This window comes from Oncorhynchus tshawytscha, linkage group LG22 (genome assembly GCF_018296145.1).
Source record: "Oncorhynchus tshawytscha isolate Ot180627B linkage group LG22, Otsh_v2.0, whole genome shotgun sequence".
Taxonomy (NCBI): Eukaryota; Metazoa; Chordata; class Actinopteri; order Salmoniformes; family Salmonidae; genus Oncorhynchus; species Oncorhynchus tshawytscha.
This window is the reverse complement of record NC_056450.1, coordinates 35,253,160-35,278,903: the sequence shown is the minus strand read 5'-3', so window position 1 is coordinate 35,278,903 and position 25,744 is coordinate 35,253,160. Positions and strand designations below refer to the sequence as shown.

The 25,744-nt window shown below is 41.4% G+C and overlaps 1 protein-coding gene across 1 annotated transcript; it reads right to left on the bottom strand.

Annotated features, from left to right (window-relative positions):
• Positions 1 to 13,461: 13,461 nt before the first annotated feature.
• elk1 (ETS transcription factor ELK1) lies at positions 13,462 to 25,472 on the bottom strand. The gene is made up of 7 exons (XM_042303583.1): positions 24,503 to 25,472; positions 15,730 to 15,938; positions 15,033 to 15,407; positions 14,724 to 14,867; positions 14,233 to 14,502; positions 14,018 to 14,153; positions 13,462 to 13,733 (listed from the first exon to the last, which is right to left on the bottom strand). The coding sequence occupies exons 1-7, from the start codon at positions 24,525 to 24,527 to the stop codon at positions 13,462 to 13,464; spliced, it is 1,431 nt and encodes a 476-aa protein (XP_042159517.1). The 5' UTR covers positions 24,528 to 25,472.
• Positions 25,473 to 25,744: the final 272 nt, after the last annotated feature.

The following is a 25,744-nucleotide window of genomic DNA, read 5'->3' as shown; positions in this document are numbered from 1 at the left end:
TTTGATAAAATATTGCCTTTAATAGGTTGCACCTCACATGTCAATTGTCATTTAGTTTGATAGTTATCTTGGTTAGGATACATTTTGAAAAAAACACCTCATCGAATAAAGGTGACTTTTCTCTCTTTGATCAGTAGAGTAATTAAGAGTTAATGAGTGTTGATGACAAGCCAAAGTGTCATTACCAAGAGGTCAGAGGGCGTGTAGCAATAAACATTGAACAGCAGCAGAGCCCAGACAAGGCCATCAGTTTGGTGAAATGAAACATTTGGCAGCTCTGTGATCCATGACAAGGATCAGCTATCTCACCATCTGCATCAGTCGTCTCCCAACCTGCCTGCAGACGGCCAGGGAGTCTGCCTCATTTTCTTCGCCTAATCAACTCCTCTGTAATAAAGACTCTCCACCGCCCACCTCTATATAGAGCAGATAGTCGTCCATCATTCCCTCTCAACTTCCAGCCAAGTGTTATCAAAGAACATTTTCTGGGAGTGTTCTGGGGTTTGGTTAATCAGTACATTGTGTGAAAGTCCTGCTGTGCCTCTGCTTGCTTTCCTCTTTAATTAATACCTAACCTGGTACCCTGGAGGACCCGCTCTCCCCAGAGGGATGATGACACCAGCGACGGAAGCTCCTTCAGGGAGTGCTTTTGGAATATTTTGAGGGATATAGTACTGTGTATTAAATCCCTCACAGGTTGCATCTGATGCTGCTATCACAACCAAAAACAGGAAGGATGATTGTGGTTGGATTTCTAAATTAAGAGGCTGCATTTTGATATTCAGAGATGTTTATTCATTTGTTGTAAAGTTTTGGTGTCAAGAATATCTCCCAACTGGGGCATTATTGGTTTCTGTCATTTCAGAAAGAAGAAACGTGCATGGTGCTGGAAATGATCATATGCTGTTTGGCTGAGTGTAGTTCCAGTGATGGCATACTAGTTTGACTGTCACTCCACACACCTTTCAGCCTTGTGCATCATTTAAGATAAACCTTTTGAGGTGTACTTCAAACTGCAATACACTTCAGAGAAACAAACAGCATCAACGTGATTTCAAAGAAAGGAAGAACAAAACCTTGTACAGAACAAAATAGGATTTTATTAACTCCTAATATTAGTTCTAGATCTGTTTTTAGAAAACAAGAATAATATCTATAACATTTACACAAACAAATTGAAGTGTGTAGATAAAAAATAGTTTGTCTCTCTCTCTTCCAGTAAATATAATATATTTGGATATTTCCAAAAAAATAAAAGCAAACCCTCCCCTCTGTAAATAAACCCCCAGAGACAATCACTCCCATGGGGAAGGGAAAAGGCTACACGCATCTGAAACCAAACGCGACAGAAACAAACAAGAGCCAATACCTCAAAGACAATGGGTACTTATTTCAGCAAGAGATACGACAATTTTCACAAACATATATACAGTATTTTAGGTTTCCCTAAACATTCTTGAATAAAAAACTGTACACAATGACAAAGCCATCACACAATAGTACATGTCAAGGTTGTAGATCCCATAGTGTTTCAGAAACGTTCAAAAAGAGACAACAAAAAGCAGCTCAAATCTCTGGTCAGAGTTGAGAGCCACAGAACGTTTGGAAACACAACTGCATTTTTCATACAACCGAAAAACACAAATGTACTGTATGTAGCATTTAAGTTACAATGAGATGATAGACAATGTGGGTCTGTCTGTGTGGCATTCAGACTATAGCGCTCATGAGCAGAGTAAAATATCCCTCCTCTGAAAAAAGACAATCAATACATCTTTTGCTGGTGAAAGAAGTGGTGAACTTAAATACTGAAGTTTATCGAACTTCTAAGCAACTCAAGATGCTCATAATTTTCCCCACTTCTGGTAGGTGAAAATATGTTCCAATAAATGGCTTTTCTTCACAATATCCATCTCACCCGTTTCAAAAAATCCCTCACTTGCATAAATGGATACCTAACACCCAAATGTTCCTCATCTCCATTTGTCTGAAAACTTAACTTTAAGGCTTTGGCTAATTCATTTGCATGGTAGTCAAAAAAGAATGATCAAATTCATACATGCTGTATATTATTAACAGTCTGAAGAGGGTTCAGAATGGCCTGGTGCGTTTATATCCATTTCACATTTGATGGATATCATAGTTTATTAGTTCAGCTAAACTTGCTTCGCATTAATAACTGATTTCTGAACAGTTTTCAGGAGAGTTGAGACAGCAACATGCTAAAATGTGTAGACTATGGAACTGGGACAAAGAGGGCCAGTATGTTAAAGACAAGCACATGATGAACAACCTCCTCCTCACTGGGCAAAAACTGGTTGAATCAACATTGTTTCCACGTCATTGTGAGGACGTCGAAACAACGTGAAAAACTGATTGGATTTGCAAAAGGTCAAAGGGCATTTAATTTTTTATTTGAACCAACATCCAATGACATGGTGATTTTTTGTTGTTGTTGAATTCACATTAGTTGACAACTCAACCAAATGTAAATCGAAACTAGACATTGAACTGACGTCTGTGCCCAGTGGGTCATGTGCCATCTGAAAATTGGGATGAAGAAAGGATCAAGTGAGTATTTTCATGTCATCCATATCTAAAAAGAGCTTAAACATGGATGTCTTAAGAACATATTTACAGCACATTACAGGGCTTATGTCCATATATGCAGTAGAATAAACTCTAGCACACAACAGTCAGATCCTCTTATCATAGAAGACGTAGCAGAGCGCTGTATCTACGTGATAAAACTGCAATAACACATTTACAAAAGCAATACATTTCTGTATAGACAATTATTCATATGCAGACAAACATACTGTATTCTTAGGTATATCATTTAGGCTTGTATTTCCAAGAATAGTTTTCATTTGTGACCAAAACGGACAACTTTTTTTTAAATCAAAAGGCTTTTGCCCCAACACTTGAGCAAACAGTAGCAGTCTCTCTCTTCTGTAAAATGCTGCCATTTATCCCTCACTAACCTATGACATCACTATCCCATCACTGTTGCTCCTTCTGATTTAAACTGTCAGCCCACGGGTCTGGGGAAATCCCCCAGCTGTCAAACTGAGAAATAGGCCAGGTATTTGAGCAATCCATCAACATTCATGTCATAAAAGTGACTGGTCAATAGTAAACACATTTCATTCAATTGCCTACACAACACAAACATGCTAGGCTAGAGCAGGATGTATCACCAGTACTGTAGCAATACACAGGCAGAAGTATCAACAAGGTACTGGAGTTACACCACGGACACATAATATTACACACAAACTATCAAAACTATCATTTTTCAATTAGAAGGGGTAAGTACATTTTAAGTCCCAGGTAATACAATCGAATAATATTAGCACACGACTGTTAAAAGACAGCAATATCATGAACAGAACACAGCCTGAGATGTATAAAGCTACAGACTGGGGCGTAGGATGTTAAAATATACAGAGGCATTTATAATCTTCTTGTTTCCATGATGCTTACAATTTTGTTGTTAAATACACTCTGCACAAAAAGACAGTCTAGCCAACAAGGCATTGCTAAGCGCATTGTCATAGAATAGATTGCATGTATATTTAGAACTGTTGTTTCTAACCGTTCAGTTGCAATAGTGTTTATCAGCGTTAGAAATGACTTTTAGACCCATGTCATGATGACTAATAACAAGGCATATTCTTGTGGTAAGTGTACCACCATGACATCGGCGTTAGTGACTGATCACGTGAAGGGTAACTGATTTGACGAGAGTGGCACACACCGTTCCAATACTAGCTAATTGTTTTGCCAATTGTGACGAGGAATGAAGTAGAAAAAAAGTCAGTCCCTCAAAGAGGGTTTTGACATTGTGATGTTAAGTTCAAGGTAAAGTGCTATGCATGAAATCACTGGCCAACAGTCTTTACTTGACTAGAAGTAGGGTAAGAGAGTGAAGCAGGTACTTAGAATAGCCAAACATCCACTAGGATTATTTTTAAGTGCTTTTGAGTGGGCAGATGTGACATTTCTAAAGGTTGCTTAGTAATCGAATGAAGCCTATTTCCTCAGATCTGCTGGGCACCTGTAACTAAAACCAGAGGTTAGACAGGCTCACAGAGAAACAAACAGTCACAGAGCAGTGATTGAAGAGACACACATTACATTCTGGGGAGAGGGTTCAACCAAAACACTAACTGGTTAACAGTTGGGTTCAATTCCTTATTCTTGAGGCACTCCTATTTTTTTTTTTAATATTTTTTTTAGATGCACATTACAATTATGATTTAAAATATGCCAATCTAACATTACAAATGAAATACCAAATGCAACTAGGTGTGTTTTGATTGAATCACCTCATTAAATACAATTTCAGATATTGTCCGTAGACATAACACTAAAAAATACATTAAAAAAAAAAGCCTCATTTGTCCTGAATAAGCCCCCGATTAGACAATAATTACAAGCTCTCAAACTACAAAAGATGATTAAATGAATTCAGATATTATTAATGAATTCAGATATACATTATAGACTCCAGTACAGTAACAGACCAAAAGAGCCCTGCCAATAACAAGTTACTGTAGTCCACTGACTCTAGAAGGCTAACACTACTTCATTAGATGGTACAGTAAGTATATTTGGAAAGGCTATTTGGTGTGAAGCTGGACTGTTGTTAAGGATACTAATGCATCTCCTTTAACTAGGAGCAAGCTGAGCTAACAATGTCATGAGTCAGAACTTTATAAAATGCACTCTTTAAGAGTAACATATGTACTATTTTAATGTACAAAAATAATTGTTGGACACCAATTGCTAATCAACCAACAAAGCTTTTTAAGCTATTTGCTATAAGCATTGTCTGAATAAATTAAAAATAATTGTGTCAACATTTCCAATTGTTTGCTAATGTAAAAATGGCCAGTGGACAAATATCTCTATAAATCAACCAAGTTATTTTCAGTAAAAACTAAATTAAATCAAAGCTGATCAAAAGCTTAACCATTTTATTTTCAATGATAACCTGATCTATTGTAAGTTATACTTGGTCTTTAACCATGTCGCATAATGATTATGTACAATTATGCAAGCAAACCTAGTCTTTTCTAAATCCATTTTGAAAGTAAACTGGGTATTCTGTGTGTGATTTTGGTAACATTATAAGGTGTTATAGCCCTTGCATGAATGAAGGCTACCACTGCATCTCTAAAATTACATAGGATTTAATCAATGCAGCTGGTCTTTGGTGAAGTTTCACATGATACTCCAGAACCAATGTTCCATCTTGGCATCAAAATAATTAACTAGTAATTAAACCTAAAAGAAAACCTGGAATGGACAGTGAACATGACCGACTATCAAATTCACATAACAATAGAACGCGATCACACCTGATTCTCCATCAAAATAAACAGTACATTTGAATGTATTCATCTGAATCGTTAAAACACATCCACTAGTTCTCTGGTTTTCATGTTAAAAAAAATCCAGAATAAACTTTTCCAGAATAAAAGTTTCAATCCAGCCATGAGATTATCAATGGTAAGCGCCATTTCTTCACCATGATAATAAAATGTTCCCATGACTTGGCTTCTTTAAAAAAAACAAAAAAAAACAGCATCAAGCATCAACATGCCTTCCAAGTTCATCTCAAAGTAAAACACTCGGTATGGTACCACTACAGGTACCCATGTCTTCTTCATGGAACTGCTCATTTGAAAAGTACTTAGAGAATAAGAAACCAATTACATGTAAAGCAATGGGCAAGCACTACCATAATGCTTTCATGGACAAAGTTTAATCTATAAAGTCAAGTGCCCTGTGATGGGGGAAAATTATAAAACAGGAAAATATATTTAAATATATATATAATATCAATTTAAAATTTGAGGCAAAAATCTGAATCGACAAAGAAAGAGAGACGCACCAAAAATTCCTTATCTGGCAACAAAAAAAGAAAAAAGTAGCCCCTCTAAGTTTCAAAGTTGCCAACACCACCTCTTGGCCTTGATCCAGAACCTCTGGGCTAGCCCGTCATGAGGTTCTTTGAATGCAGATTCCAACTGCTAAAAAAATCATTCATTCAACAGCACTCCGGACACCAGATCTCCACTCATGAGTGCACTCTGGCTTGGAGTACTTGATTTGGTCATGGAGTGTACCTTCTGTCCCATAGGCTGAACTGGGGAATCAATGTCCACAGGACTGTGGAAGGACTCCAGGACTCTCCTCATGGTTTCTGTGGGCCTGGCGACAGCACTACAGGAGTAGACAGGCCGTCCACACTCAAGGCAGGGATATGGATATGATTGCTTCCATTGGAGGGGAACTAAAACAATAAAGTACAGCTGATTAGTAACATCTAGAGTAGTTACATCCTGTTGCCCATTTGTTATGTGTTAAAAGGCTCAACTATGTAATAAATGAGAAGTTGTGGTCCAGCACTGGGACGGTGTAAGATGTTGTAGTATGATTGTTAACCAGTAGAGGGAGGTTAAAGTATTTTCTATTAACGCAGTAATCATAATGTACCTAAACCTACATACAGTACAGTACCAGTCAAAAATTTGGACACACCTACTCATTCAAGGGTTTTTCTTTGTTTTTACTATTTTCTACATTGTAGAATAATAGTGAAGACCTTAAAACTATGAAATAACACATGGAATCATGTAGTAACCAAAATAAGTGTTAAATCAAAATATATTTAATATTTGAGATTCTTCAAGGTAGCCACCCTTTGCCTTGATGACAACTTTGCACACTCTTGGCATTCTCTCAACCCTCTTAATGAGGTAGTCACAGTCATGGAGGAGGAGGGGTAATGGTGCTTTGCTGGTGACACAGTCTGTGATTCATTTAGAATTCAAGGCACACTTAACCCGCATGGCTACCACAGCATTACGACATCCCATCTGGTTTGCGCTTAGTGGGACTATCATTTGTTTTTCAACAGGACAATGACCCAATACACCTCCAGGCTGTGTAAGGGCTATTTGACCAAGAAGGAGAGTGATGCATCAGATCACCTGGCCTCCACAATCACCCGACCTCAACCCAATTGAGATGGTTTGGGATGAGTTGGACCGCAGAGTGAAGGAAAACCAGCCAACAAGTGCTCAGCATATGTGGGAACTCCTTCAAGACTGTTGGAAAAGCATTCCAGGTGAAGGTGGTTGAGAGAATGCCAAGAGTGTGCAAAGCTGTCATCAAGGCAAAGGGTGGCTACTTTGAAGAATCTCAAATCTCATATCTAATTTGATTTTGATTTGTTTAACACTTTATTTGGCTACTACGTGATTCCATGTGTGTTATTTTATAGTTTTGATGTCGTCACTATTATGCTACAATGTAGAAAATAGTAAAAGTAAAGAAAAACTCTTGAATGAGTAGGTGTGTCCAAACTTTAGACCGGTGCTGTACATACGCAAGTAGTTGTGCTGAGCAATTAGTGATTTGTGGTCAGTTTTCGATTTCAACAATTTTCTTTAGACATTAAAGGTGCACTACGCAGAAATTGCTCCACCATTTTGTGGTTGCTAAAATGTTAATAGTTTGCTTAATTTCAGTTTGTGACAAAACAAGCTCTTGTACCTAAGTGTACATAACTCTAAACCACTGTGAAATATCTTTTCCATAACCCAAAATATTGTATTTCCAGCTGGTGTACAAAACCGAAGGTAAAAGACGCAAAAACAAAACTTAAGAACGGGAAGCATTGAAATAATGCACACAGATCTACCGCTTCTTAGACTTGCTTTCAATGAGAATGACTGATCTATAACTCACATTTCTATGGGAATTTGGTCAGCTCGCCCCAAAAGTTTCATATTGTAGCTTTAAATGCACTATGAATTATATTGAATGCTGTAACACCACAGAATAAAACAATTAATACTTAAGTCCCATGATGATAGTGACTGCCCATTACCTGCTATTCACTTATTAACCATCATTTATTCACATTACTTTAATAAAATATTTGTTTTATTTTACAACTTTTTTTATTTAATGCCGAGTCATCATCTCATATCTATAGAGCTGTAGCCTATTCTGTCTGACAAAAATCACTATTTGAGTAGTTCTTCAAAGTAAATAAGGTATACTTTTATGACTGCTGAATACCAACTATCAACAGTTTAGATCAGGGGTCTCCAACAGATAGATCCCGAGCTACCAGTAGCTCACCTATGAGTGGCTCACCTATGAGTGGCTCACCTATGAGTGGCTCACCTATGAGTGGCTCACCTATGAGTAGCTCACCTATAAATAACCTTAGTGGCTCACCTGAGTAGAACCTATATCATGATGATCTCACCTATGTAGTGGCTCACCTTGAGTGGCTCACCTTGTTTTCCAAAGTGCTCACCTATGAGTAGCTCACCCTAACAGAGTAACTCACCTATGAGTGGCTCACCTTGCTAGATGCTCACCTAAAGGGGAGCTCACCTATGAGTAGCTCACCTGATGAGTAGCTCACCTATGAGTGAACTCACCTAATGAGTGGCTCACCTATGAATAATTGCTCACCTATGAGTGAAAAGCTCAAAAAAATACAAAATATAAGTCCAGCTCAAGAAAATACTGTACTATAGTGGCTCACCTATGAGTGGCTCACCTATGAGTAGCTCACCTATGAGTAGCTCACCTATGAGTGGCTCACCTGTGAGTGGCTCACCTGTTTATTCACCATTATTTCACCAGGTATATTGGCTCAAAACATGTCTTGCTCACCTATGAGAGCTCACCTATGAGTGGCTCACCTATGAGTGGCTCACCTAATGAGTGGCTCACCTATGAGTAGCTCACCTATGAAAAAAACCTATGAGTAGCTCACCTAAAAGTGGCTCACCTATGAAATGCTCACCCTGGAGTTAGCTCACCTATTTTGGCTCACCTATGAGTGGCTCACCCTCTGAGTACAAGCTCACCTCAGTGAGTGGCTCACCTGTCTGCTCACCAGAGTAGCTCACCTATGAGGGCTCACCTATGGAGTAGCTCACCTTGAGTAGCTCACCTTTTCTGGCTCACCTATGAGTAGCTCACCTTTGAAAATAGCTCACCTATGAGTGGCTCACCTATGAGTGGCTCACCTATGAGTGGCTCACCTATGAGTAGCTCACCTATGAGTGGCTCACCTATGAGTGGCTCACCTATGAGTAGCTCACCTAAATGGCTCACCTAAGTGGCTCACCTAGAGTGGCTCACCTTAGTGGCTCACCTAAAGTGGCTCACCATAGTGGCTCACCTAGTGAGTGGCTCACCATTATAGTGGCTCACCTAGAGTAAATCCTAAAAGTGGCTCACCTAAGTGGCTCACCTATGAGTGGCTCACCTTCTGAGTGATGCTCACCTATGAGATCACCTATGAGTGGCTCACCTCTGAGTGCTCACCTCTGAGTGGCTCACCTAGCAGTGGCTCACCTAGAGTGGCTCACCTGATGAGTAGCTCACCTATGAGTGGCTCACCTGGGACTGAGTGGCTCACCTATGAGTGGCTCACCTAGGGGAGAGTGGCTCACCTATGAGTGGGACTCACCTATGAGTGTAGCTCACCTATGAGTGGCTCACCTATGAGTAAATCACCTATGAGTGGCTCACCTATGAGTGGCTCACCTATGAGTGGCTCACCTTGAGTGGCTCACCTATCAAATGGCTCACCTATGAGTAGCTCACCTACATGTGGCTCACCTAGAGTGGCTCACCTATGAGTGGCTCGCCTAAGTGGCTCGCCTATGAGTGGCTCACCTATGAGTGGCTCACCTATGAGTAATCACCTACAAGTGGCTCACCTAAGTGGCTCACCTGTCATGAGTGGCTCACCTATGAGTGGCTCACCTATGAGTGGCTCACCTATGAGTAGCTCACCTATGAGTGGCTCACCTATACAGTGGCTCACCTATGAGTGGCTCACCTATGAGTGGCTCACCTATGAGTGGCTCACCTATGAGTGGCTCACCTATGAGTGGCTCACCTATGAGTAGCTCACCTATGAGTGGCTCACCTATGAGTGGCTCACCTATGAGTGGCTCACCTATGAGTGGCTCACCTATGAGTAGCTCACCTATGAGTAGCTCACCTATGAGTAGCTCACCTATGAGTGGCTCACCTATGAGTGGCTCACCTATGAGTAGCTCACCTATGAGTAGCTCACCTATGAGTAGCTCACCTATGAGTGGCTCACCTATGAGTAGCTCACCTATGAGTAGCTCACCTATGAGTAGCTCACCTATGAGTAGCTCACCTATGAGTGGCTCACCTATGAGTAGCTCACCTATGAGTGGCTCACCTCATGAGTGTGCTCACCTATGAGTGGCTCACCTTAGTGGTGGCTCACTGATGGCTCACCTTGAGAGTAGCTCACCTTGAGTCAGCTCACCCCAGCTCACCTGATGCACTCACCTGAGTAGCTCACCTTCTGAGTGGCTCACCGAGTGAACAGGCAGTGGCTCACCTTGATGTCTCACCTGATCTTTAGTGGCTCCTGTAGCACCCTATGAGTAGCTCACCTATGAGTGGCTCACCTATGAGTAGCTCACCTGAGAGTAGCTCACCCATGAGTAGCTCACCTATGAGTAGCTCACCTATGAGTAGCTCACCTATGAGTGGCTCACCTATGAGTAGCTCACCTATGAGTGGCTCACCTATGAGTAGCTCACCTATGAGTGGCTCACCTATGAGTAGCTCACCTATGAGTGGCTCACCTATGAGTGGCTCACCTATGAGTGGCTCACCTATGAGTGGCTCACCTCCTGAGTGGCTCACCTATGAGTGGCTCACCTATGAGTGGCTCACCTATGAGTGGCTCACCTGTGAGTGGCTCACCTATGAGTAGCTCACCTGTGAGTGGCTCACCCGATGAGTGGCTCACCTTGAGTGGCTCACCACTACTGAGTGGCTCACCTGGAGTGGCTCACCTATGAGTGGCTCACCTATGAGTGGCTCACCTATCAGTGGCTCACCTTGGTGGCTCACCTGATGAGTGGCTCACCTTGAGTAGCTCACCTATGAGTGGCTCACCTCCCTGAGTAGCTCACCTATGAGTGGCTCACCTATGAGTAGCCACCTATGAGTGGCTCACCTATGAGTAGCTCACCTATGAGTGGCTCACCTATGAGTGGCTCACCTATGGTAGCTCACCTATGAGTAGCTCACCTATGAGTGGCTCACCTATGAGTGGCTCACCTATGAGTGGCTCACCTATGAGTAGCTCACCTATGAGTAGCTCACCTATGAGTAGCTCACCTATGAGTGGCTCACCTATGAGTGGCTCACCTATGAGTGGCTCACCTATGAGTAGCTCACCTATGAGTGGCTCACCTATGAGTGGCTCACCTATGAGTGGCTCACCTATGAGTAGCTCACCTATGAGTAGCTCACCTATGAGTAGCTCACCTATGAGTAGCTCACCTATGAGTGGCTCACCTGAGTGGCTCACCTATGAGTGGCTCACCTATGAGTAGCTCACCTTGAGTAGCTCACCTATGGTAGCTCACCTATGAGTAGCTCACCTATGAGTGGCTCACCTCAAAGTAGCTCACCTATGAGTAGCTCACCTATGAGTAGCTCACCAGCATGAGTAGCTCACCTAGCTGAGTAGCTCACCTCTGAGTAGCTCACCTGGTGGCTCACCTATGAGTGGCTCACCTATGCTAGTGGCTCACCTTTGAATGTAGCTCACCTATGAGTAGCTCACCTGATGAGTAGCTCACCTATGAGTAGCTCACCTATGAGTAGCTCACCTATGAGTAGCTCACCTATGAGTAGCTCACCTATGAGTAGCTCACCTATGAGTAGCTCACCAATCAATTCTGAAAGTACATGCATTTCTTCATTTGTTCCATCACAAACTGTCAAAAACATAAATCTCCCGGCTACTATCCAATCAAAGCCACAATGACATTATATCACCCCTGGTTAGCCACTGCAAAAGTAACAACCTCTGTCAATACATTTCTAGCACGTTTGTCTATGTCTGTCTATTTGGTGCATTGTTTGTTTACCACTCTATATGTAGCCATTGATTGATGCTAATGATAACCGCCATGTGGGTAGACAAAGAATTTCCCAAAAACCTTCTCAATTAAATGTTAACTGCAAATAATTAGGCCTAGCTGACAGAACTATATCATGATGATCTGTATCAATTGGGTGGCCATTGTTTTCCAAACTGTGCCATGACGTGTGCTGCAGCAGTAGGCCTAACAGCAGAAACATCGCTAGACTGACACATTCCTCTCTTGCTAGTCCAATGGAAGGGGTTCCATATTAGTATGTTGTTCTGATGTGATTTAAGCATTGACATGAACTCAACCTAATTTTTGTTTTTCTGTCTGTATGAATAATTGTAAAATTGGAGTGAAAAGCATTTAAAAAAATACAAAATATAAGTCCAGAATTCAAGAAAATACTGTACAAAAGGGTTTTCCACCCTGGGGTCTGTCATGGCAAATCCTGTTTATTAACCTTATTTTACCAGGTATATTGAAAAAACATGTCTTGCACACCAAGGACATTGGGAAATGTTGCAGGGTGAGAGAGGATAATAATGTATCTATTTGAAAGCTACATAAAAAAAATCGTATATAAAAAAAAAAGTAGTTAAATAAAAATGATCAGAGCCATGATGTGTCTGCTCATGGGGATATTCGGCTGTGATTATAATCGAAGAGAAGCTTCTCTTGGTAGATAATGCGGTCTACATTTGATTGTGAGGAATTCTAAATCAGGTGAACAGAAGGATTTGAGTTCCTGTATGTTTTTTCATCACACCATGTCACGTTGGCCATAAGACAAAACCCCTACTACATCTCTTCTTACCAGAAAGATGTTTGTCTTCTGTCAGAAACTGCACATGCGTGGAGAAACCCAGAAAAACTGGCTGCACCAAATAATTGCGTCTCTCCAGTTAGCCATTTAAAAAAACTGAAGCAGAGAACGTTACATAGTCTCTGATGTCCCTCTGGAATGCTACCCTTGCTCGACCAACATTATATGGCATTAGAAGAATGCTAAATCTAAAAATATTTATAATCCAACCCATCTCTCTATACTTCTGTTAGTGATGTAGATGAGATCAGGATGGCCAGATGGCCTGCTCTAGTGCCCTCTGCCAGGCTGAGCAGGGACAGGACAGAAGGACATACCTGAAAGTCGAGCTTTTTTTTTGGTCGGGCTGCATGTGATCCATGGGACACTGGTGTGTAAGGCAGAAGTGGATGGTGGAAAACATATTCTTGGTGTCAGTAATGATGGTGAGTCTGACAGAGATCTTAAATTCAGTAGATTATTAGCCAGTTTAAAGAAACTATTTTAATCAATGCATTACTAGTGTAAGAAACTAAATACATTAAAAACAAAAAAATGCATAGTTTCCTAAACATTTGCGAGGCGTAGATCTATGTCGGCGCCGGAAAGTTGAAAACACACTAATACACCGACATTTGTTAAATGAGGCCCCAGGAAGTGTGACAGTTTAATTTATTTTTATGTGGCACTGACCAGGCCAGAGATGTCACTTACCAGAGAATGGGAGGTGAACACTGTAGGAGTCAGAGTGTTGGTGGCACTTCCAGGGGCCAGAAGGCTGTTGACGGCAGCATTGACCTGATCCAGTGACAGACCAGGGGGTAGGAGGGTTGAGGAAGAGGGCAGTTCTAGGACTTTGGGCTTCTTGGCTTTCGGGGGTTGTACTTCCTGGGGCGACCAGGCTGGATGAGTAGCCGCTTGAAGAGCAACTGCTGGAGTCATGGAATTTTCTGAGGGGGAGGAAGGACCAAGAATGAGGGAACAGTAGGCATACCTGTCTTTACAGGAATAAAAACCCAGTAATAAGAACAGTGTAATGTTTAAGTGAGAAGCCAGTGTTAGGAAGATATATTGGCACGGGTGTAACTTCTGGAATAGACACTGGCTGGAATGCAGTTTTAACCAATCAGCACTGCAGATTAGACCCATCTGTTGTATAATACCACACATCTAAAGCATACAGTATAGCTACAAATATGTGGACATCATATTGTGTGAGGTATGTATGACGTGCCTGGTAAATGAGCCTCATCTTTGCCTTGTTCCTCCCCTTCCCCAACAGGCTGGCCCACTGGTTCCACGCAGGGTGGGAGGACATCAATGGAGAGGGGGGTTTCAGGTTCCCTTGGTCCTGATGCAGATTCAGGAACCTAGAAGAGGAGAAAGGTCCAAATAAAACCATGGAACAATGGAACATGTAATTTGCTTGTGTGTTCTCTTCTCATTCACCTCTACAACATGTTTCTCCCCCAAGGTCATGATCTTCACCAGTTCCTCTTCAGACGTGAGGTTTTGCTCTTTGGAATGCACCAAATGTGAGGGCTTGATGACCACAAAGACAGGGTGGCCCTGAGGCTGGTTCACCACACACTCCCCCGGGGCCCCAGGTGCAGCAACAGGGGTCAGGGTCAGAGGAGTGAGGGAGCCAGGGTCCGACACACTGGTCAGATAGATCTGAGGAGGGTCGCATAGGTTCTGGGTCTTCTGTGGCTGAGACTTCTGGACGTTCAAAACAGCATTTAAAGAGAAACATTAGATTTGCACACCATAGCATCTAGAATCAGAATCCGTGAGCAACATTTGAGTCAACAGGGTACTATGGTTCAAACAGGGCATTTGGGTGCACTTTGTATAAAATAGTTTTAAGCACAAATGTTAACATATGGATCAACAGAATCTTTGAGAAAAGGAGGACATATTGTGACTTGTGAGTGTCTTACCGAGCTGCCTGTGGTTGACACTGACAAGGTCTGGGGGCTGAGGGCAGGCGTGGCGCAGGGCGAGGGATGAGTCAGTGTGACCTGCAGGCTACTCTCTACGCTGCCACAGCCCTGCATGGAGGAGCTCTGGCCATCCAGACACACCTGACAGACAGGTAACACTTGTAGTAGTCTGAACCGTTCAATAGTCACTTCAATCACACATTTGACATTTCATCAACACCAATAACGGAAAAAAAAGGGAAAAAAAATATATTTAGTAGTAATGACCATGGTTAAAATGGAGAGGTCCTCGTCATGGGCCCTCACCTCCCGCAGTGTCCGTTCAGCGCTGTGGGGTCTGGGGGAAGAGTCCTGATTCAGCAGCTCAGTCTTTATAGGCTGTGGAGAGGTCCTGCAGGGGGCTTGGAGGGACTGGATGGTGAAGGTGGAGTAGAGCCCTGACTTCATGTAGTCGTTGCGAGAGCTGCGCTGGACAGAGACTGGAGAGGACCGCTGCATCTGCAGGTTCTTGGAGGGGCAGTTAGAAGACCCCCCTCCTGGGGACTTGGTCTGGCCCGCTGCATCAAGATTCTCCTGTTGCTGAGAATCCTCACCGCCTCTGACACAGTCCACTGATGAAGGGTCAGGGTGGGCTACAAACTTGTAGACAAACTTCTGCCCACTCACCTTCTTGATGATATTCTATAAAGGATTACACTGAATTAACAGACAATTGCAATAAACCATACTGAAAAAACAAAGACAATTACCTCAATAAAATATCTAGCTGAAAGAAGTAGGCTTACACCTACTGGGCTGCTACCAGTATACTGCTACACATAAATGATCTGGATTAGCCTTTTCTGCTTTGAGTCGTGAATTTACACCTGAACACAATGCTGAGCTCATTGTTTGTGGACAGAAAATCAACAAATATGATTAATTTTATAGCTTCACTCAGTGCATCAAACATCTCATAAATACTTGAAAAAGTCTCATACCAAACAATAAGCAGCAAGGATACCTTATCATAGTAGTATCGCAGCGCCCTGCTTAGTTTATCGTAGTTCATGTTGGTCTTGTTCTTGCGGAGCCCCCAGAGGCGAGCCACCTCCTCTGCGTCCAGCAGCTTGAACTCCCCATCCCCAGAGGTCCAGGAGATGAGGTGCCTATGGCTGTCGTCCTCGAGGAGATGCAGCAGGAACTGCCACAACGTGATGGACGGGTCCATGGCTGCAGGGTGGAACAAATCAGAAACATGAGTGAGACTGCCTTGCAGCAACGATCCATAACAGACAACATCTGAATGAGCTCTCACAGCCTCATTTAGACACAGCAGCTAGTCTAGCTACTGAGTTAAGATTAGGGCCACCTCATTTGTGCCATGGCTAGCTACTGAATTTAGTTTGGGGTCTACTCATTCGTGCCATGGCTAGCTACTGAATTTAGGTTGGGGCCTACTCATTCGTGCCATGGCTAGCTACTGAGTTAAGATTAGGGCCACCTCATTTGTGCTATGGCTAGCTACTGAATTTAGGTTGGGGCCTACTCATTTGTGCCCTGGCTAGCTGCTGAATTTAGGTTGGGGCCTATTCATTTGTGCCATGGCTAGCTACTGAATTTAGGTTGGGGCCTACTCATTTGTGCCATGGCTAGCTACTGAATTTAGGTTGGGGCCTACTCATTTGTGCTATGGCTAGCTACTGAATTTAGGTTGGGGCCTACTCATTTTTGTGCCATGGCTAGCTACTGAATTTAGGTTGGGGCCTATTCATTTGTGCCATGGCTAGCTACTGAATTTAGGTTGGGGCCTACTCATTTGTGCCATGGCTAGCTACTGAATTTTTGTGCCAGGTTGGGGCCTACTCATTTGTGCCATGGCTAGCTACTGAATTTAGGTTGGGGCCTACTCATTTGTGCCATGGCTAGCTACTGAATTTAGGTTGGGGCCTACTCATTTGTGCCAGTGTTTGGGAAACATTGCAAGAAAAGGAAAATATTTTGTCACACTGATTTGTTATTTTTCAGATCTGTGACTAGGGTTGCACATTTTGGGGAATAATCAGGTGGAAACCTTCCATGGGAATGAACGGGAATTAACAGAAATATATGCAAATGAATATTAACACCATTTAAAATTTAGATATTTTTTGCATTGGACATATTTACCATATCACATGGAGATGGAAACATAAACCTTTTACCTTATAAGTTGACATAATTGCAATTTTTAAATCCTTCCAATAGAAATAAAAAAAACAATTTAGTTATGAATTCAACTTTAATTAAATGAGTTGATTCTTCACATTGGACGATTTAACTGAACAACAAAAAAAAGGGAATATTGAATGATCCCCAATGATCCATCGCATCTCCCAAAAAGGTTTTCAACATACATCTGTAAAATGATAGTCTAGAAACTAAAGCTTTGATTGTCTTCCTCTCAAGCTTCCATGTCTTCTCCTTGGACCTCCTCAATGTCCACCTCTTGAACGTCAGACTCTGGGGCCTCATCTTCCCTGTCACTTTCCAACTTTTTCACCCCTTGTATTGGTCAGCCTGTTGCGTGCTTTGGTGTGTGTGTTCCCAAACAAGGACCAGTTGCGCTCTGAGGCGGCTGATGTTGGTGGGATTTGAAGGATGATGGAGGCAACAGGGGGAAGATCCACAAAGTCCCTTCTACAAGGTATGCTGATGAGATACAGTGGGGCAAAAAAGTATGTAGTCAGACACCAATTGTGCAAGTTCTCCCACTTAAAAAGATGAGAGAGGCATGTAATTTTCATCATAGGTACACTTCAACTATGACAGACAAAATGAGAAAAAAAAATCCAGAAAATCACATTGTAGGACTTATGAATTTATTTGCAAATTATGGTGGAAAATAAGTATTTGGTCAATAACAAAGGTTTATCTCAATACTTTGTTATATACCCTTTTCTGGCAATGACAGAGGTCAAACGTTTTCTGTAAGTCTTCACAAGGTTTTCACACACTGTTGCTGGTATTTTGGCCCATTCCTCCATGCAGATCTCCTCTAGAGCAGTGATGTTTTGGGGCTGTTGCTGGGCAACACAGACTTTCAACTCCCTCGAAAGATTTTCTATGGGGTTGAGATATGGAGACTGGCTAGGCCACTCCAGGACCTTGAAATGCTTCTTACGAAGCCACTCCTTCGTTGCCCGGGCGGTGTGTTTGGGATCATTGTCATGCTGAAAGACCCAGCCACGTTTCATCTTCAATGCCTTTGCTGATGGAAGGAGGTTTTCACTCAAAATCTCACGATACATGGCTCCATTCATTCTTTCCTTTCACACGGATCAGTCGTCCTGGTCCCTTTGCAGAAAAACAGCCCCAAAGCATGATGTTTCCACCCCCATGCTTCACAGTAGGTATGGTGTTCTTTGGATGCAACTCAGCATTCTTTGTCCTCCAAACACGACGAGATGAGTTTTTACCAAAAAGTTTTATTTTGGTTTCATCTGAACATATGACATTCTCCCAATCTTCTTCTGGATCATCCAAATGCTCTCTAGCAAACTTCAGACGGGCCTGGATATGTACTGGCTTAAGCAGGGGGACACGTCTGGCACTGCAGGATTTAAGTCCCTGGCGGCGTAGTGTGTTACTGATGGTAGGCTTTGTTACTTTGGTCCCAGCTCTCTGCAGGTCATTCACAAGGTCCCCCCGTGTGGTTCTGGGATTTTTGCTCACCGTTCTTGTGATCATTTTGACCCCACGGGGTGAGATCTTGCGTGGAGCCCCAGATCGAGGGAGATTATCAGTGGTCTTGTATGTCTTCCATTTCCTAATAATTGCTCCCACAGTTGATTTCTTCAAACCAAGCTGCTTACCTATTACAGATTCAGTCTTCCCAGCCTGGTGTAGGTCTACAATTTTGTTTCTGGTGTCCTTTGACAGCTCTTTGGTCTTGGCCATAGTGGAGTTTGGAGTGTGACTGTTTGATGTTGTGGACAGGTGTCTTTTATACTGATAACAAGTTCAAACAGGTGCCATTAATACAGGTAATGAGTGGAGGACAGAGGAGCCTCTTAAAGAAGAAGTTACAGGTCTGTGAGAGCCAGAAATCTTGCTTGTTTGTAGGTGACCAAATACTTATTTTCCACCATAATTTGCAAAAAATTCATAAAAAAATCCTACAATGTGATTTTCTGGATTTTTTTCTCTCATTTTGTCTGTCATAGTTGAAGTGTACCTCGAATGAAAATTACAGGCCTCTCATCTTTTTAAGTGGGAGAACTTGCACAATTGGTGGCTGACTAAATACTTTTTTGCCCCACTGTTTGTTGGCATCTCCATCCCAAAGCCCTTGCTTGGAAGCATACTTCGCCAGACTGCCCTCATCCAGGCCACGGTGGCGAGAAACAGTAGTGATGACACCATAGGCCTTGTTGATCGCTGCACCAGACAGGATGCTCTTGCCAGCATACTTGGGGTCCAACATGTACACTGCGGCGTTTATGGGCTTCAGGCAGAAGTCATCACGCTTTGTGATGTATTTCAGAACTGCAGTTTCCTCTGCTTGGAGCAACAGTGAAGTGGGCAGGGCAGTATGGATTTATTCTCTTACATCTGCAAGCAGAGTCTGAACATCAGACATGATGGCATTGTCTCTCTCAATCCATGCAATGGCTGCTGCTACAGGTTTCAGGAGTTTCAGGCTGGCTTACCACTCTCTCCCAAAATACATCATCCAGGAGGATCCTGTTGATGGGGCTGTCCATATCGGCAGATTGTGATATGGAACATTTCTTGGAGAAACTCCTTCCCCTCCAGAAGACTGTCAAACATGATGATAACACCACCCCGACGGGCGTTGCTAGGCAGCTTCAATGTGGTGCTCTTATTCTTCTCACTTTGATTGTTGAGGTAGATTACTGCTACAACTCAATGACCCTTCACATAACTAACCATTTCCTTGGCACTCTTGTAGAGTGTATCCATGGTTTTCAGTGCCATGATGTCCTTGAGGAGCAGATTCAATGCATGAGCAGCACAGCCAATAGGTGTGATGTGAGGGTTGGACTCCTCCACTTTAGACCAAGCAGCCTTCATGTTCGCAGCATTGTCTGTCACCATTGCAAATACCTTCTGTGGTCCAAGGTCATTGATGCCTGCCTTCAGCTCATCTGCAATGTAGAGACCAGTGTGTCTGTTGTCCCTTGTGTCTGTGCTCTTGTAGAATACTGGTTGAGGGGTGGAGATGATGTAGTTCATTATTCCGTGCCCACGAACATTCGACCACCCATCAGAGATGATTGCAATAAAGTCTGCTTTCTCTATGATTTGCTTGACCTTCACTTGAACTCTGCATCCAGCAAAATAGTAGATAAAGCATGTCTGGTTGGAGGGGTGTATGCTGGGCAAAGAACATTCAGAAATCTCTTCCAATACACATTGGCTGTGAGCATCAGAGGTGAACCAGTTGCATACACAGCTCGAGCAAGACATTCATCTGACTACGTTCCTCCATTGAGTCAAAAAAACTTCTGATTCCAGGAGGACCATGAGCTGTTGCCATCGATGAGGTGTCGGATTCATCATTTTCACCTCGAATAGAAGTAGAGGGACTTTTGTCAGAGGTTGCTTGATGCGAGTGCTGAGGGAACTTTATGCACATGGCTAGATGATTCTGCACCTTTGTTGCATTCTTTACATATGATTTGACACAGTATTTGCCAATCCTTCTACATCAGCTGCAGTGAAATGTCTCCACATATCAGATAGTGCACGTGGCATTTTCCTGTAAAAATTAGAAAAATAAATAATAATAAAAAAAGTAAAATACAATTCCATGTACAGATAAATAGTTAAGCAGTTAGATTAAACAACTCATTTTGTAAGATAAATGTTTTAAAATGAAACGTATGGAAACAGGTGAATTAACACTCCTCAGTTAGCAGGCTCAAGCAAGCTAAAACCCACATGGTAGCAAAAACTAACTAGCAGAAATTATTTAGAAATTATTTAAACAAACTTTGCTGTAGGCTACTATTTACTTTAATTATGAATGTCATATAAAACATATTCACCACAACCAGTACTGTAATCAAAACTTACCAGAAAGCATGTAGTCCTTGGCTCAGACAGTGTAGTAGTGTAGGCTCAAAAGCATATCATTAGTGTGCAAGATCTTGATAATCAGCTGTACATGTGATGGAAGAATGCACTGTGCATGTAGAGGGTTGCAATTCCATTGAATTGGGGATAGTTTAACCAAAATATGCCACAAGACCTAGAATTGCCTTATGTGTATCCCACAAAAAAGGTTCACCGTTATAAGCTAACTAAAGCAAAATTCCCCAAATTCCCAGGCAAAAATAATAATAATAATAATTCCAGAAATTCACCGGAAAGTTTTCAACCCTATCTGTGATCATGGTGTACAAAACAGATTATTTTAATTATTGGGTTTAATGTTGCCTACCCATTCCCCTTATTAGGGTTTAACAACATTCAGTATGTTAATCCCTTTTATCATAAAAGAACATCTTTATTTGGCCTTGCTCATTTCCTTACAGTGAAGAGAGTAGTAGTGTAGTATTTCAATACAGTTGTTTCTGGGTAGTGTAGTATTTCAATACACTGAGTAGTGTAGTATTTCAATACACTGAGTAGTGTAGTATATCAATACACTGACTCTATAGTGTAGTATATCAATACACTGAGTAGTGTAGTATTTCAATACAGTTGTTTCTGGGTAGTGTAGTATTTCAATACACTGAGTAGTGTAGTATATCAATACACTGAGTAGTGTAGTATATCAATACACTGGGTAGTGTAGCATTTCAATACACTGAGTAGTGTAGTATTTCAATACACTGAGTAGTGTAGTATATCAATACACTGACTCTATAGTGTAGTATATCAATACACTGAGTAGTGTAGTATATCAATACACTGACTCTATAGTGTAGTATATCAATACACTGAGTAGTGTAGTATTTCAATACACTGAGTAGTGTAGTATATCAATACACTGGGTAGTGTAGCATTTCAATCCCCACGGTAGTGTAGTAGTGTAGTGTTTCAATACACTGGGTAGTGTAGTATTGTAGTATTTCAATACACTGGGTAGTGTAGTATTGTAGTATTTCAATACACTGGGTAGTGTAGTATTGTAGTATTTCAATAAAGTGGGTAGTGTAGTATTTCAATACACTGAGTAGTGTAGTATTTCAATACACTGGGCAGTGTAGTATTTCAATACACTGACTCTATAGTGTAGTATTTCAATACACTGACTATAGTATAGTATTTCAATACACTGAGTAGTGTAGTATATCAATACACTGAGTAGTGTAGTATATCAATACACTGAGTAGTGTAGTATGTCAATACACTGAGTAGTGTAGCATTTCAATACACTGGGTAGTGTAGTATTTCAATACACTGAGTAGTGTAGTAGTGTAGTATTTCAATACACTGGGTAGTGTAGTAGTGTAGTATTTCAATACACTGGGTAGTGTAGTATTTCAATACACTGGGTAGTGTAGTATTTCAATACACTGGGTAGTGTAGTATTTCAATACACTGGGTAGTGTAGTATATCAATACACTGAGTAGTGTAGTATTTCAATACACTGGGTAGTGTAGTATATCAATACACTGAGTAGTGTAGTATTTCAATACACTGGGTAGTGTAGTATTTCAATACACTGGGTAGTGTAGTATTTCAATACACTGGGTAGTGTAGTATATCAATACACTGAGTAGTGTAGTATTTCAATACACTGGGTAGTGTAGTATTTCAATACACTGGGTAGTGTAGCATTTCAATACACTGAGTAGTGTAGTATTTCAATACACTGAGTACGGTAGTATTTCAATACACTGGGTAGTGTAGTAGTTGACAGATCTAATGGTCTAATTCCAGAATAAAAGACAGTAAACGAAGAGCTACTAGCGAACAACAGGCCACAGAAAGAAAGGAAGTGCATTAGTAGTTAAGGAAGGACATGTTGGGCATGCAAATGAACCTTATTACCATTTTTTCCCCCCAATTACATAACTCCTATCAAACACCTTGGAAACTATCACCATGGTAAAAAGCCTTTCATTAATGGTAACTAGGGGAGGGAAACAACAAAGTCTAACATGAACATATGTGAGTGTAGCCAAGTTAGGCAAATACTAAAGTGTAAGGATGCATCATTACTGTCAACATGATTTTGAATAACAAAGTTACAAGTCCTTTAGCTCATGTGAAGGAGGGAAGAACATAGGCCTAGCTTCAAAGTAACTGTTTCCCAGCTTCCTTAAGGCGCACTCTGAACATGTCACTAGGTTTTTAGGTGAGTGCTGGGATAGAAGAATTGAGTAATGTGGACATTTTGTAATGTTCAGCTAAACAGTGTACAATGCATCATAAATTAAATGGCTGTATAAATATTAGCGGAACTGACAAAGAGTTGTTGTAAATCTGTTTTCACTGACAAACATTATTGCCTCAGAGGTAAACCTATGCATGGAGTGAGCCTCAGCTTCAATAGCCAATTATTATTCACAGACAAAAAGGTCTGAGAGGATTTATACACCTAAATGAATGAACTGCATTGACCTCATCAAGACAAAGCAGCAGCATTGTACATAGAGATTAGACTCAAATCTATCAATCTGAATCTCCATTCATTCAAAACTGACAGAAGAACAATTACCAATGGCGATATTTTATAGGCTAACTATGATTTTTGGGGGGCTTCATGCCACCCATATGACCATCCTTCAGGGGGACAATGCATCAAAGGGTGTCTCCATTTTGAAAAGTGGTATTAGCCATCTATCAAGGCTTTAGCTTCCCTACAAGCATGAGACGAGTAATGCCATTGTAGTAAATGAATGTACTGAAAAACAATGGCATAAACCACAACACTTAGTACTGAGGTATAATTGTGTAGTCCAGTAAGATACTGGTTTGGATGGTAGATCTAATGGGAATAGGACCTTGAGTGTGAGAAGTCCTGGGAAGCTATGTGGTGTTGCTTTTGTGGTTGTTAGCAGGTACAGACTTTCAATAAACTGGGGTGGAGGAGGCAGCGGCAATAATTCTGTGAAGTGCACCACAGAGAAACAGTATGGGTGACCTTTGGGCTGTGAGGTAAGGCAAGAGGGGGAGCATGTTTTATGTACTATACACATACATTTTCTTGATCAAGTTTACCCCTTCATTTATGGAGATGACTTATGATTAGTTTAGTACCGCATAATGACCTATATACAAATTAGCCTACCGTTTCAACTCAAAACAGTTAGGCCAAGGCTATATAGAAATCAAGTGCAACTTGCATGCGAGAATACACCGTGAAATGCACCTTAAAATAATGCACCAATTCTTGCTTACATTATGGTCTACTCTTCATAGTAAACTAATCTTACATAATGTGTGGTTTAACATTCTTGTTCTTGGAATGGTGAGCAACCTGTATCTCTTGTGAGTAAATCATCTTCATAGTAACGTTACAGTAGTTCATGAAGATTGAATAATTGCTTTCAAAATCACCAATGGCTGAACCTACAAATTATTGTGACTATAATAAAATGCTTTAAAACACCTGTTGCGACATTACATTTAGCCAGAGGCTAGTTCGATATCCACATGGCTAGTAGCAATCTAGTCACTGGTAACATCCTAGTCCGATTATGAATTGAAGGCCAAACCTTTCTATTTTTAGCTAGCACAAGATGAACATAAACAAATATACATGACAGTCGAGACTAGCACGGAAATGTTTTCCCCGATTACAATCAATTTACATACATTCAGGGTAAACACTTACCACTTATTAAGGGGTTAGACTCCATCTCGTCTTGAAATTCCTTTTTATTTTATCCGTCAATCAAATTACGTCCATTATGTCAGCGCACTGAACGAAGGTGTCAAAAGTCGATTTGCGACACGGTAGAGATGGATGCGATTTACAGATACAACACCGATTTGTTATTATGCAACAGTGATCCGATGGTAACACTTGCATCTCTCCCTCCATGCTACAGAAGCTGGTTATTGACAGTGGTGAGCTAGCTATCTAGAAGCTAACGGGTAGGAATGTTTGTTTGAGGGAAAGTCATGTTTAATTTAATTATAGCAAATATGAGAATTAAATTCGCAAAACATTGATTCGCTCCTTTTAGCTAGATAATCAAAACTTTCAAAATTACGTATGTTATTTTTTTTTTTAAACAAATGACAACAGATCATGTTGCTAGCAAGCTAACATAATCGCCAAGATTGCGTCGCTGCCCCTTATGAAACCCCCACCGTCTCTCATTTGTGCGTCAATTCCAACGACTCAACGCTCAATGTAGACTTGCTTCCGAGTTCAGTGGAGAGCGCCAAAAGTCCTCCATAATGTTAAAGGCGTTTGCGATTATAGTTCATGGTATAAAAAACATTCAACAAGGTGTGTCTTTCTGACGCCCGAACGGCCTGACTTAATCCTTTGCTTTTCCCTCGTTGCTTCCTGTTTCCACAAATGCCTCGACTACTTTCGTGTTCCACCATCACTCATTGCTGCCTGTTGGCTTTTTTTTCCTTGATCGGCTGCTGCCTGAAAGGCTTCAAACGTCACAAAATCGATGACGTTTCTTGCTCACCAAGGATTTAGACAAGGTGGTAAAGTGAGAGTTTCAACTGTGTCCCCTTGCAGTTAAAAGTTTACCCATTATATTTGGAGCAGCATTCATTTAGTGAATAATCTGAATCTGTAGTAATCTTGAACAACCCACAGGTATACTTTCCCCCGCCATATTGTTTTTTTTCTTTTTTTCTTACATAGCATAACAAAACATGATGAATGCAATTAGGCATGGGCAGGCATATAACAAAGTACAGGCCTATTTGTGGTAGTATTCAGTGCCTGACTTAGACTGAAATAGGTGCCGGTACTGTTTATATTTAGGTGCAGGAGCTCCACAATACTTTTGAGCTAATATTCTATAAGAGGAACAGGAGCACAAGCAGTAGAACATTTGAGGTGCTGGTACTCAGCTCCATTGAGCTCCTGCCCAAGTCAAGCACT